At 33.5% G+C, this 13,146-nt stretch overlaps 1 protein-coding gene across 4 annotated transcripts in view; it reads right to left on the reverse strand.

Moving 5' to 3' along the window:
• The window catches only part of TAF2 (TATA-box binding protein associated factor 2), a 98,425-nt gene that overhangs the window by 36,012 nt on the left and 49,267 nt on the right, over positions 1-13,146 (reverse strand). For all 4 annotated transcript variants that reach the window (XM_038555408.1, XM_038555409.1, XM_038555407.1 and 1 more), the window contains exons 21-22: positions 12,469-12,538; positions 5,796-5,905 (exon numbers count right to left, since the gene is read on the reverse strand). In XM_038555408.1, the coding sequence (XP_038411336.1) occupies positions 5,796-5,905; positions 12,469-12,538 (180 nt within the window). The remainder of the gene's footprint in view (positions 1-5,795; positions 5,906-12,468; positions 12,539-13,146) is intronic.

Raw genomic sequence — 13,146 nt, forward strand, 5'->3', positions numbered from 1 at the left:
CATGAAGAAAGTAGGAAACCTAGTATTGACATTCTACAAAAATCACGAAATATCTAGAGACAAATCCCCAAAATAGAAAATCTGATCCTAAAAGGATCATCTCTTCATTTTTTGAAGTAATCTCTATTAAAGCTAATCAAGCCAAAAACCTGATAAGAAGAAAGCTCACTTTGAAAGCCACTGTTTCCAAGACATTTTTCAATAAACCCAGCATTTCTTATTGATGAAAGAAGCTTGGGAATTTGAACAGAGTTGATTGAGCCAGGCAAACAACAACTGCCATAGGGCAGCTGTGTCCTGATCTCTCTCCATGCATACAACACTAAGTACAAACATTTCACTCACATCCACGTGTGTGTATACATATGTAATTTCCTACAAAAAATATATATTAATACATTTTCATTCTCTTCACCACTCTTCTTCTTCCTAAAAAGGAGTGTTTGGGAGGAAAAGAACCAGAAGGCCAGAACTCTGAAATCTTCTGATGTTAATATCAAAACTGTTTATCTTCTAACTCTGAAACCTAGCAAATTCCACCAAACTGATTTAGAAGTTGTCTTTCATTCTACCCCCTAGAGTATAGTTATATACTTCTAAACACTAAAAAGTATGATGTAAACAGCCCTCAATGTCCTGAGCAATTTTATAAACGCTTTCATGTTATCCTTACAGTAATATGGCAAACAATGAAAAGCAGTTAGGGAGTAAGGGCTAAGATTTCTTCCATAATGATATATAATCTCTTCAAAGCCAGTCTCTATCTTGAGAAATGAAGAAACACTGTTAATCAGGTAAGACCTGATAAAGTACTTATGTTTTAAATGGAAAAATAAAAATTCCAAGTACTAAGTTCTTAATTTTTAAATGTATTTTTAAAAATTATTATAATGGTCTATAATTCAGTATCTTACATAGAGCTATAAAAGGTAGGATTCTCATGTATTCTGAGTTTTTAAATTTCATTCTTTTATTTTTTTAAGATTTATTTCTTTATTCATGAGAGACACACACACAGAGAGAGAGAGAGAGAGAGAGAGAGAGATGCATAGACACAGGCAGAGGGAGAAGCAGGCTCCATGCAGGGAGCCCGACGTGGGACTCGATGCCAGGTCTCCAGGATCACACCCCAGGCCAAAGGCGGCGCTAAACCACTGCGTCACCAGGGCTGCCCTGTATTCTGAGTTTTAAAACAGTTTTCTCCGGGAAAGGAAAATCATTTCTTTCCGTGTGGAAAAAATGTATATACAGCTAATAGAAGAGAGCCAGGTCCTAACTCCACTTGTTCCTCACTGTATGCAGGATAAACTGCCAACTCCTGAGGGCCCTTCACTTTTCATCCTAATCTATTTTTCCAGATAACACTGTCAAACCCCTTTTTAGAACTTGAGGCTTTTATATATAATTCTCTTACCTAAAATGTCTTCTGTGGCATACTCTTCCACTCCTTAAGAGCTAGCTCAAATGTCACTATCCCATGAACATTCTGCCATTCTCTGCAGGGTTCATGGTTCTGTTCTTCACGTTTCTAGAGTACTTTTCTCTGTGTTTCAGTAACTACCTGTTTGTAGTGTAATTCTTATGCACACAAAACATAGTACAGTGACAAACTGGAGGTGCTCAAGAAATAAATGGTGAATAAACGAACACTTGAAGCTTTAAAAAGAACTGCCCATGAATAATGTGATACTTGTAATTAAAAATAAAACTATTTAAGATTCTTAAGCAACTAGGGGACAAAGACCATATAATATGAAAGAGGTTTCTCTTAAAAATGTTTATTCTTTTTGAGGAGCATTACTCTTTAAAAGCTGTGTGAGAACTACAAGGACATTTTGGGGGGCAACTGAGGAAATATGAATGAGATACATACTGGAGTAGGACATGTTAATAATATTGAGGATATGTAGAATCTGTAGGATATGGAGCATATGGAGAAGAATGTCCATATTCTTAGGAATACATACTTAAGTTTTTTGGGAAGAGTATCATGATGCAACTTACTTTCAAACAATTCAGGGGAAAAAAAGAGGTATGTGTACACAAAGAAAAAGAGAAAAGAAATAGATAAAAAAAGTCAACAACTAGTGAACCAAGGTGACAATACACGGTCATTCATTGTACTCTTCTTAAAATTTTTCTAAGCTTTGAAAATTTTAAAAACAAAATGTTGGGGAGAAAAAGTTATATGGGAAAATTAAAGAATGGGGTAAGATATCTGATATCTGTATGTATGTGTACATACATATATAGTTGGGTGTATGTGTAATAGGATGCTACCAGAGTAGCAACTCAGAACTTAAGGTTGAGTGGAGCTACCACATCAGGCAGAGAGCAGAGACCAGGCAAATCCTGGGGTCTTAATAGTAGAAGTCTGGGAATCTTCCTTCTGGTAGATGGCCATTAGAATGACTCAGTTTCCAAAAGCCCCTCCTTTCTTTACCCCTCACTCTAAAAACCCCTGGTATATTTCTAAAAAGAGTATTATTAATATATTAATGATATATGAATTAAAAAAAGAACATGGATATAATTTTATATAATTAGTTCATCTGTTTTACTTTCAAACTAATTTCAATTTTTGAAATCCTAATGCTATGGATTAGGATTATTCCAATTATTATTCTCTTATTGAGAAGTTTCAGAAACCAGCTAAGCAAACTTCAATTCTTCAAAAGCACCTAATGACCATGTTCTAATAACTTTTCTGAACTGCTATGATACTGCCTCTCTCTACTATTTCAAACAAGTTCAACTAATTTTATAACTATGCAAAGTCAACACATCTCAAATCTACTTTGGAATAGGACATTCAATAAATGAATATAATTAAATACCTACTGTCCACAGTTTATTTGTTCTCCATATGTATATCAAGACAATGCTCATCTCAAATGACCAGATGGCCTAGGAACCCCAACAGGGAGTGAGGGACAGACAACATTCAGTAGGATTTAGGGACTTAGATGATGCTCTAGCTCCTTTTGTTATAAGTGAATTCTCATTACCATTTCTTAAAACAATTACAAGGAAGAAGATATATAGTAATATGAAAAATTATGATAAAATACTGTTTTAATACCTTCATTTCAACTACAATTATGTACATACAATTTTTTCTCCTAAAGGCCAAATATACTTAAATGTTAATAGTTATATGTTAAATGTTAATTACTTAAATGTAATAAAATCATGCAATATTTTCTGTTTTGGTTCAGATAAAACTCTGTAATGTGATTATATTATATTATCATTAAAAAAAATTAACTAAAAATTATGGGGTGCCTGGCTGGCTCAGTCAGTGGAGTAAGTGTATGACTCTTGATCATGAGGTTGGGAGTTTGAGCCTTACGTTGGGTTTAGAGATTACTTAAAAATAAAATCTTTAAAAAAAAATTAAACAACAAAAAAAGATTTCTTAGGTTCATTCATGTATCCCAGAAGTTCAGGAATGGAAGGGAAATGAGTAACCCTCTAACCGATCTCCCCTAATGTCCAATGTCCTCTGAAAACATTAAAAATAAAACAAAAAACAAAAAAACCACTCCCAATTATTCATGCCATTCCCACTGTTCATTACTCCCATTTATTTTTAACTCTGAAGAGCTGAGCAATAAATTGTTTACAACTATGTATCTGTTTTGTTTAGAGAACTGCCATAGAGAATTCCAAAGCAACAACTACACTTTATACTGAATACTATCAAAATTAACTACTAAAACATCAATCAGAGCTTGAATTTGTATAACCACAACTTTCCAATGGGCTTCGAAGTCTTTTTTTTGTTGTTGTTAAAGATTTATTTATTTATTCATGATAGACACACAGAAAGAGAGAGAGAGAGAGAAAGAGACAGAGAGAGAGAGAGAGAGAGGCAGAGACAGGAGGAGGGAGAAGCAGGCTCCATGCCAGGAGCCCGACGTGGGACCCGATCCCGGGACTCCAGGATTGCGCCCTGGGCCAAAGGCAGGCACTAAACCACTGAGCCACCCAGGGATCCCCGGGCTTTGAAGTCTTACAAAAATTGTTTCATTAATCTTAACCACACATTTATTTTTCAAGAAATCTTCCCAAAAAGTGACAAAAGATTCTTTGTATTTCATTATGCTTTCTTCCAAGCTATAATCCATCCTAGTTGTGGAATCATGCATGCACTCTTGTTAGGAATATATTCAACACAGTATAGTTCGCCACATATTAACTGTTAAATAATCCTTTACAAGTTCCAGAACTTGTATAGTCATCTCCTGGATCTAAATTACCTAAATTACAGTAATCCTAGCATCCTTTAAGGTAACCACAGTTGCAAAATATAAAACATTATGTAAACAGCAGCAATTATTCTTCTATGGATTAGGGAAACCATTAGAAAAATAATTTAGCTTTATGAGTATAAACTGGTTTACGTGTTGTTTTTTGAGTACTTTGAGGACAGGCCATACTACTGTATTTCAATTTCATACCTGCTACGGTGCCTTTACGTGGGGTGCTGCACTATGATTATGAAACTGAGGGACAGAAGTTATACAATTACTTAGCATCACAATGCTAGTAAATAAAATAATTTTTTAAAAAGAATCAGACTTGGTATTTAGTTGTGATTTAGTAACATGCGTACAGGAATGAATCGCAACTGCTCTCTCACCATCTCCCTGGCACAGTTTATCTTTTAAGTAAATTAAATTTACCTTTTAATTGAATTTTATTTTTTTTTTAAGATTTATCTATTTATTCATGAGAGATGCAGAAAGAGAGAGGCAGAGACACTGGCAGAGGGAGAAGTAGGCCTCTCAAAGGAAGCCCAATGTGAGACTTGATCCTGGATCCTGGAATCACGCCTTGAGCCGAAGGCACACGCTCAACCGCTGAGCCAGCTAGGTATCCCTTTTAATTGAATTTTAAACCAAAACCAGTATTATAATTTCAACACATCAGAGCCATAAGGCAAATTTTCTTTAAATATATACATTTACAAGTCAACTGGAAAAGACCAAAAATTCAATTGAATAAAAATGGCAAAGAATATGAATGACCCACAAAAAAAAAAAAAAAAGGAACTACAGCTCCAATATGTGAGAAGCATGATGATATCATTACTCTGTTAGTTTAAGAACATTTTGGGCACTTAATATGAACTAGATACTGTGCTTCACAGATGGTAACACTCACTGAATTTTCATTTGCAGAGGCAGGCATCATCATCTCCATTTCATAAATGGAGATTCATAGGCTTAGACAAGGCACACCTTGCAAATCATTCAGCTGGGACTTGCCTCTCATCCAACTGGTTCCGGAACCTATACTTAGGAGCACTAGGCTATCCTGTCTCTTGACTTCACCTGAATAAAGTGAATTCAAACTGTTATGAGATATCATGGTGTCCAGTGTGCAGAACAGCAGCATACACTGCTTCTGAAAGGATACACAGGAAACTGGTTGCCCCCTGGGAAAGGCCACTAGGTAGTGAGGGAAAATAGGTGAGAAGAACTATTTTTCAACTCTCTGTAATCGTCTGATATAAAAATAAGAATACTCTGCAGGTCCATGTTTATAGCTCTTTAAACATTGGGATATTTCCACATAAATTAGTATTTTTGTTTCCTCAACCACCTTGTGAGGGAAAGTGAGTGAATATATCCTCAGTAAATGTCACCATGCTCACCATTGTAAAGGCAGATGTGATAAAGTATCCTTCTTAAAAAAAAAATGGGCACAAAAATTAATCATAATTCTTTACTGAAAATCTGTTGTAAAATGGAAGTATTCCAATAATAAAATTTTCAAAAAATTCCTACCAGAGTTCATAAGTTTCCAAAGTTGATCTACCAAGGCTTCATTGCATAACGGAGACTCCATGTTCTTAGTAAATGGTGGGTTCTTAGTCAACATGTTTAGAATCTTATGTCTGAAAGATAAAGACAAATCAAACTTTTGCTGACCATGAAATAAAAACATTTGAAAACTGTATCATCTCTTCTTAGATTTATCTTTGTGTTTAATTTCACTTCAAAAGATACTATTTCACACATCCTAAATATTTACCATTGTTTTTTCACTAAAAAGATTCTAGTGGGTTTGTTCTTTCTAAAATTACCTTAATGTATAATGAGGTCTTTAAAAACCTGATTCTATGTATTCCTAACCACCCTTTGCCATTCCATTTCTATAATGAACGTTTTATTCTCCTTAGGAAAAAATTTTTTTTAAAGATTTTATTTATTTATTCATGAGAGACACAAAGAGAGGCAGAGACACAGGCAGAGGGAGAGCAGGCTCCCTGCAGGGAGCCTGGTGCGGGACTCAATCCTAGGATCCCAGGACCATGACCTGAGCCGAAAGCAGAAGCTCAATCACTAAGCTGCCAAGGTGCCCCTTCTTATAAAAATTTTTAAAGACAGGTTAGTAAATATAAAAATCTTACAATGGGGCAAAAAAAAAAATTACATATGAACCAAGAAGTCTATACTGAGGTAATAAAATGAATATAAACTTCCTTATTATAGTATCTTCATGAGGCATGGAAATGTGCAGAAACATTTAAAATATGGAGACTAAAAAGAGGTTTCTTCAAAATAAGCTGAAGTTTAGAGGAGTTAATTAGTAAAAGTATCCTCATGGAAAATAACAGTTAAAGTCCACTACTGGGAGTTATCTCCTCTGAGAGGCCGGCCATCTGAACACTTCCGGAGTTTTCTAAAAATAGGGCAATGTGAGCAAACAAAATTTGAAAGAGAAAATGTCCAATGGTTTGAGTAGGAGATGCCAGAGAAAGAGGATAGAGGAAGAAAAGGAAAAGCAAGGAGGCTATTACGGTAGTAGTCTAACATTTAGTACAGGGATAAGAGCCAGGCCCAGGCCTAAGAAATTCAAGACCACAGAATAATGGCATGCTTGCATAGAGAAGAAACTTAGGTTGTAATTATAAATGAGATTAGCAAAACCTTAAAGATAAACCCAGGCAGTTTTTATATTTAACTGTTGGTGGAATGGCATAGGATTTGTACTTGATAAAGAGTTGGGAGGAAAGTGGAACTACTAGGTTGCAGATTAAGATACTTAACCTCCTTTGGCTTCAATTTTGTCTGTGAAACTGAAAGATGTGGACTCTCACTTTAACTACTTCTTGTGCTTTTGTTCTTTGAAATTTCAAGACTACTGAAGAGCCATGCGAACAAAAAGTGAAATGGAGTTATAGATGTAATATACAGATAGGTAATATGAAGGAGGATACTTCTTCATGGATATTTCCTATCAATTTTTTGTACCTTTATAAATAAATGCAATTAGTCCTTAAAGATCTCAAAAATCTATCTATAAGAATAGATCTATATTACAGGTAATAATCTTTAAGAATATGGATGAGTTTATTCTTTAGACCACGTATATGTTGTTATACTTTTAGCTTGCATTAAGGAAAGTTTCTATTTGGCTGCTTTCCCAGTTATCCCAATTACCAAAGTAGTAGGGTCCAATTAATAAAGCTTCATGGAGTTTACCTAGATCATTAGAAGCTCTATGGAGCCGTAGCAATGAACTATAAAGAGTGCACTGAGGAAATCTCTGAAATGATCTTTAAAAGAGCAATGATAATCAGTACATGTATTACTATTATCACATTAAACATTTCTTCAAATTTTGCTTTTCTCTAAAGTTTAGATGATAGAAGAAAGGATTTTACATAGAAATACTTATAAATGACTAAATACCCAAAGCGATACTCAGAGGAGATAAAGTTTAAGGGAAAACAATGAGAATCTCAGTTTTACAGAGATGAAACATAAAAATTCAGAATAAGCATATGCTTCAGACAACTGGAACAGATCTAAAGCAAATCCTGAGAAAACCATAGATTTATACGTTTGCTGCTATAAACAGCAGGAAAAACATCATAGTATTTCCCTAAGCAGTTGAGAATTTTCTTGGTAGGCCAGTCCAATCTACTGTCAATCACTATCAATAAGAAACTCAAATCAGACCCCAAAAATGCTCAAAAATCTCTCATGAGAGAAAGCATTAAATGTATGTGTATCTCTTGAGGGACTGATATATTATGATCATATGTATGCTTGATTCTAAAACCATAATATAATTCCATGTCATCATTAAAACAATCCTATCCATTCTAAAGAAAATATAATTAATAGTTATTCCTACCAATATAACAAATATATTCATGGATAGTAATACCTGGAAGCAATAATCCAAAATGTTACATGTTTCCGGTTGAAATAATGATAGACTATTTTTAAGTTTTCTTCTTAACGTGATTTTGTTACTTTCCAAATTCCTAAGTATTGTAAAAAGTCATGCCCTGTGATGAATCACTAAATTCTACCCTGAAACCAATAGTACACTATATATTAACTTGAATTTAAATAAAATCTTGAAAAAAAGAAAAAAGTCATGCCCACTGAAAGGAAATTGTAATTTTCAAAAAATGTAAATTTTGTTTTAGTTTAAAAATAGGACACCCAGATATAATTACCCAGATATAATTATTTATTGAAAAACTATGCACCTAGATTTTTTTCCTTTTTCCTTTTTTAGATCATTTCTCTATCTTAATCATACATGTAAAACGAACAGTGAACTTTATGAAAAGTGTTAGTAATCTGTCAGGTCAATATACAGGTTAACTAAAGTGCATTTATTTAAATTCTCAAGATATCATAATGAAGAACTAATCTATAATCTGAAAATCTTCTATTGAGAGAAAACCATACAAATAAGGTAGACAACTCTATTATTATATTTAAAACATCAACCCAACATGAAAGACTGAGAACTCCCCCAAACATTTCAAAATAAACACGTTAAAACTTTTTTCTGTATACAGTTGTCAACAGAGATAAAATCACTTCTCTTTAACCACTTCTCTTTAACATATGAAAGAAGTTAAACATACGTATGACTAGGAAAAAAGCCCTACATGATTAGATGAAAAAGGAAAAAATTGCATTTAATCACTGTTTCTCTTGTATTGAACCATGAATATATAAGGCACCATGCTATGTTCTAGACATACAGTGACAAAAGGAAACATGTCCCTGTCTTTTTGGAACTTATATTCTCTCATGGGGGAGACAAAGATAATCAATTAGTTCCAGTTATAAAATTAATACTTATATATAGGAAGTGTTTTATTTCAATATAGGAAAAATTGTAGGATTTTTATGGACGATTATGACTTCAGAGACAGTATCTAGTACAGGGAATCAAGGAAGCATCCCTACAGAAACAATGTTAAAGTTTAGCGCTAAAGAATCAAGGAATAATTACAGGTAATTTGGGTTTTTTTTTCTCCAGACTTTAAGGTTTCACCCTAAAATTCTTCAGAACTTTATCCAACTCTACCAAGTTACTCTACCAGTAATTCTGATATATATATATATATATATATATAATAATAAACACAGAAAAGGAAAATCAACATATATTTTTAAAATTTAATTCCTACTGGGGGGCCCGATGGCTAAGTCAGTTGAGCATCCAACTCTTGATTTCAGCTCAGGACATGATCTCAGGGATTGTGAGACTGAGCCCTGTATCAGGCTACACACTCAGTAGAGAATCCACTTGGTGATTCTCTTTCTCTCTCTCAAACAAGTAAATTAATCTTAAAAAAAAAAAAAATAGGTCTTATTGAAGGCTATTTTATCATTAGGAGTTTAAAAAACAACCAAGGGTCATAAAAATAAAATGCTTGTGTTTGGGGTAGGAGACATTAATGCCACTGATTTTAAGAGAGATACCAACGCTTACCCATCTTTAAGACTAAGAATTCTATCCAATCAATACAGCAAAATACAGCAGATCTATATTATGGTTACTTAATGAGCTTGAGAAAAAGTAACAGAACAGGTTGGTGATCGCAGGGGACAGGGGGGCAAAATGGGTGAAGCAGGCCAAAGAGCACAAACCCACAGGCATGTGATGTACATAACATGGTGACAACAGTAATATTGTGTTGCATATTTGAAAGTTATTAAGAGAACAGATCTTAAAAGTGCTCATCACAAGAAAAAAGTGTGTAACTATGTATGGTGATGGCTGTTAAGTGAACTTATTGACTTGTTGTGCTGACAATTTCCCCCATACAAACTAATATTGAATCATTGTGTAGTACACCTAAAACCAACATAATATGGCAATTATACCTAAATGATACCTAAAAGAAAGAGAGAAAAGAAAAAAAGAGAAAGCGTAATGATGGAAACAGAGAGAAAAGGACAGAGTTCCTAGAGTATAAAAAAACAAAGAAGAATGGACAGATGTCCCAAGATACTAAGAAATATACACACGTTAACTGTTACATGGTAACACTTCTATCCTCTGACGATTAACATTAAAATTTTTAAAGACATGCTGAATTTTTTAACTGTAAATAGAACTGTGGGCCAGATGAGGTAAGTACAGACTAAGAGGATTCCCACTGATGAGATCAATGAATCACATCAATTAAAAAAGTGTTAAATATAATCATGAACTGTATCTTTAAATACATTCAGTTTAGATTATAACAATCCTCTTGAAATCTGAATGTTATTAATAGTTCTACAACAGAATTTCAAAAACAATCATTTAGACTATATAGTATATATTTCAGAAATATAGAAACTTCAAATATTACATAGTATTATAATCTGCTAAAACGGTCTTCAAAAGACAGTTCCATTATCTCAGAAATACATGCCTTAATATTAGTTCTGATGTTATGAACTGAAAACATAAATGAAAACATGATATGTTTTGTTCATACTGTATTTATAATTTCTGTTCCTATTTGCTATCAGTAGGATCTTATAAACTTTCAAATGCATGAACTCTGTCAGGTAAGAATGAAACTGGTTTCCTGCCTATTCTTTTTTAAATGAATATGTACCTCAGAATGGATGATTATGAGCTTTTTGTCCACATCAATCTTATCTTTAGTACATATCAATCACGAAGAAAAATTATTTAAAATATGATTCACATCAAATATTCACAACAAAACTTTGTATAAAGATATGTATATAATAGGCATCATTTAAAACACTGAAATGGTCAGAGTTGGGGTTAAGGTAGAAAGAGACAGACAAACAGAAAACACTGAAATAAGGACACTTAACCAAGAACTCACTGCTACAACCAACCTGAAAAACTACGGCTGGTCAAAGACAATGTCTTTCTTTATTAGGGAACTGTAATATCTTTTGTGGACTCTCATGCCCAAATGCACTTCAATAAGGTTAGAGGGCAGTTTGCCTGTATGCCTTTTTAGAAGAAAACAACTATCTGTCAACTTATGTGTAAAGCTGAGTACAAGAATTCTAAAGTTGAGTACAACAAATGTTCTTGTTTTTGTTGGATGACTAATATCTAAGTTCCCCACAATTTAAATTTTACTTTATGAAGTTATAATAATCTTAAGCCAAATGAACAAAAATTTAAGTGTCTAATATACAGCAAGAAAGACAGAAATTGTAAAAAATTTAATCCTATTCAAATACACTATAAACCTCCTACTTTGCAAAAGAAAGCAGCAGAAGTGAAGGAAATGAAGACTAGAATATAAAAATGAAAACTGAGTCAGGACTGGGATTTTCTTCTATTTATCACCCTTATTTTCTACATTTAAATCTTCCATTATACTTTCTAAATCCTAAGTCTATGCATTAATAATTGAGATTTTATAGGAGATAGAAAGCAACAAATAGGATACACCAAGACCCTTCTCTCAATGACTTTTAAAATAGACTGAATGAATCAATATAGATGTAAATATGGATATATGAGGGATGTCCATGTACACTGCCAACTGTTATATAAGCTTTTCTTTAAATTACAATGAAGTCATATATAAAATTTCAGGGAATAAACGTTGCTTATTAACAATGTATTTTTAAAAATGTCTTTCCAAAGGCATACCCATTTTTTTAAAAGATTTTATTAGAGAGAGAGAGAGCATGCAGGAAGGGAGCTGGGGAGGAGAGCAGGGAGAGAGGACAGAGAAGTAGACTCCCTGCTGAGTGGAAAGCCCAACATGGGGCTTGATCCCAGGGCCAAGATAACGACCTGAGCCAAACAAAGGCAGACACTTAATTGAATGAGCCACCCAGGTGCCCAGGCATACTCAATTTTTTAAAAAGCACCTAAAAAAAGAATATTAATAAACGTATAACATATTTCTCCATTTTTTAAAAAAGATTTTATTTACTTATTCATGAGAGATAGAGAGAGAGGCAGAGACACAGGCAGAGGGAGAAGCAGGCTCCATTGCAGGGAGCCCGATGTGGGACTCAATTCTAGGACTCCAGGATCATGCCCTGGGCCAAAGGCAGACAGATGCTCAACCGCTGAGCCACCCAGGCGTCCCAGTATTTCTCTATTTTTAAAAATAAATACTTGTTCCATGTATAATCTTCCAAAGTTATTCAGTTTACTTTAGGACTTGAAAAATCAAAATATTATAGCACGAAAACTAACCTTACATAGGGTACAGGGTCATTCTGAATCATATTAAGTAGCCATTGCAGTTCTTCGTAACTCCTGTCCACTGCAAATAAACAAATATATTTATTTTTAATTATAACAAGTGAAATAACAAGTGACAAGGAGGGATTTACACTTAATATTTAGGGCTATGCCTTAGCTGTATTTCAAGTCATAGTTCAAGGCTGTAGGCAACTTCTTACATTTTTTATGGAATAGGCCACTCTGTAAACTTCATTGGTATTATGATATACATATAGCCAAAACATAAAACAGGACCAAGTCCCTATTTTTCAAAATGCTCAAATTCATGACAAACACAACATAAAGCAAATTATAATTTATTAAGAACCCTAGAGATGAGTAACTATAAATGGACAAAATATTTAAATAAAATTGTGTTTCTAGATGCTTAAATCAAATTAATAGGAAAATACGATACTTATTGGTATTTCAAATACATCATAGTATATATACAAAATACTGTTTTTACCCAAGTGGTAAGAGTAAAGAGCAGCCTTAACTTTTCAACACAACATAGCATAGTGCTATAAATATAAATGACCTGAATAAAATCATTCATTAGCAATTTCTATTCACATTTTGACAAGTTTATGCTTTTAGGATTTGAATAACTGTATTATCAGAATTTTATTTCTGACATCTTCCATT

The sequence above is a fragment of the Canis lupus genome, chromosome 13 (assembly GCF_011100685.1).
Source record: "Canis lupus familiaris isolate Mischka breed German Shepherd chromosome 13, alternate assembly UU_Cfam_GSD_1.0, whole genome shotgun sequence".
Taxonomy (NCBI): domain Eukaryota; kingdom Metazoa; phylum Chordata; class Mammalia; order Carnivora; family Canidae; genus Canis; species Canis lupus.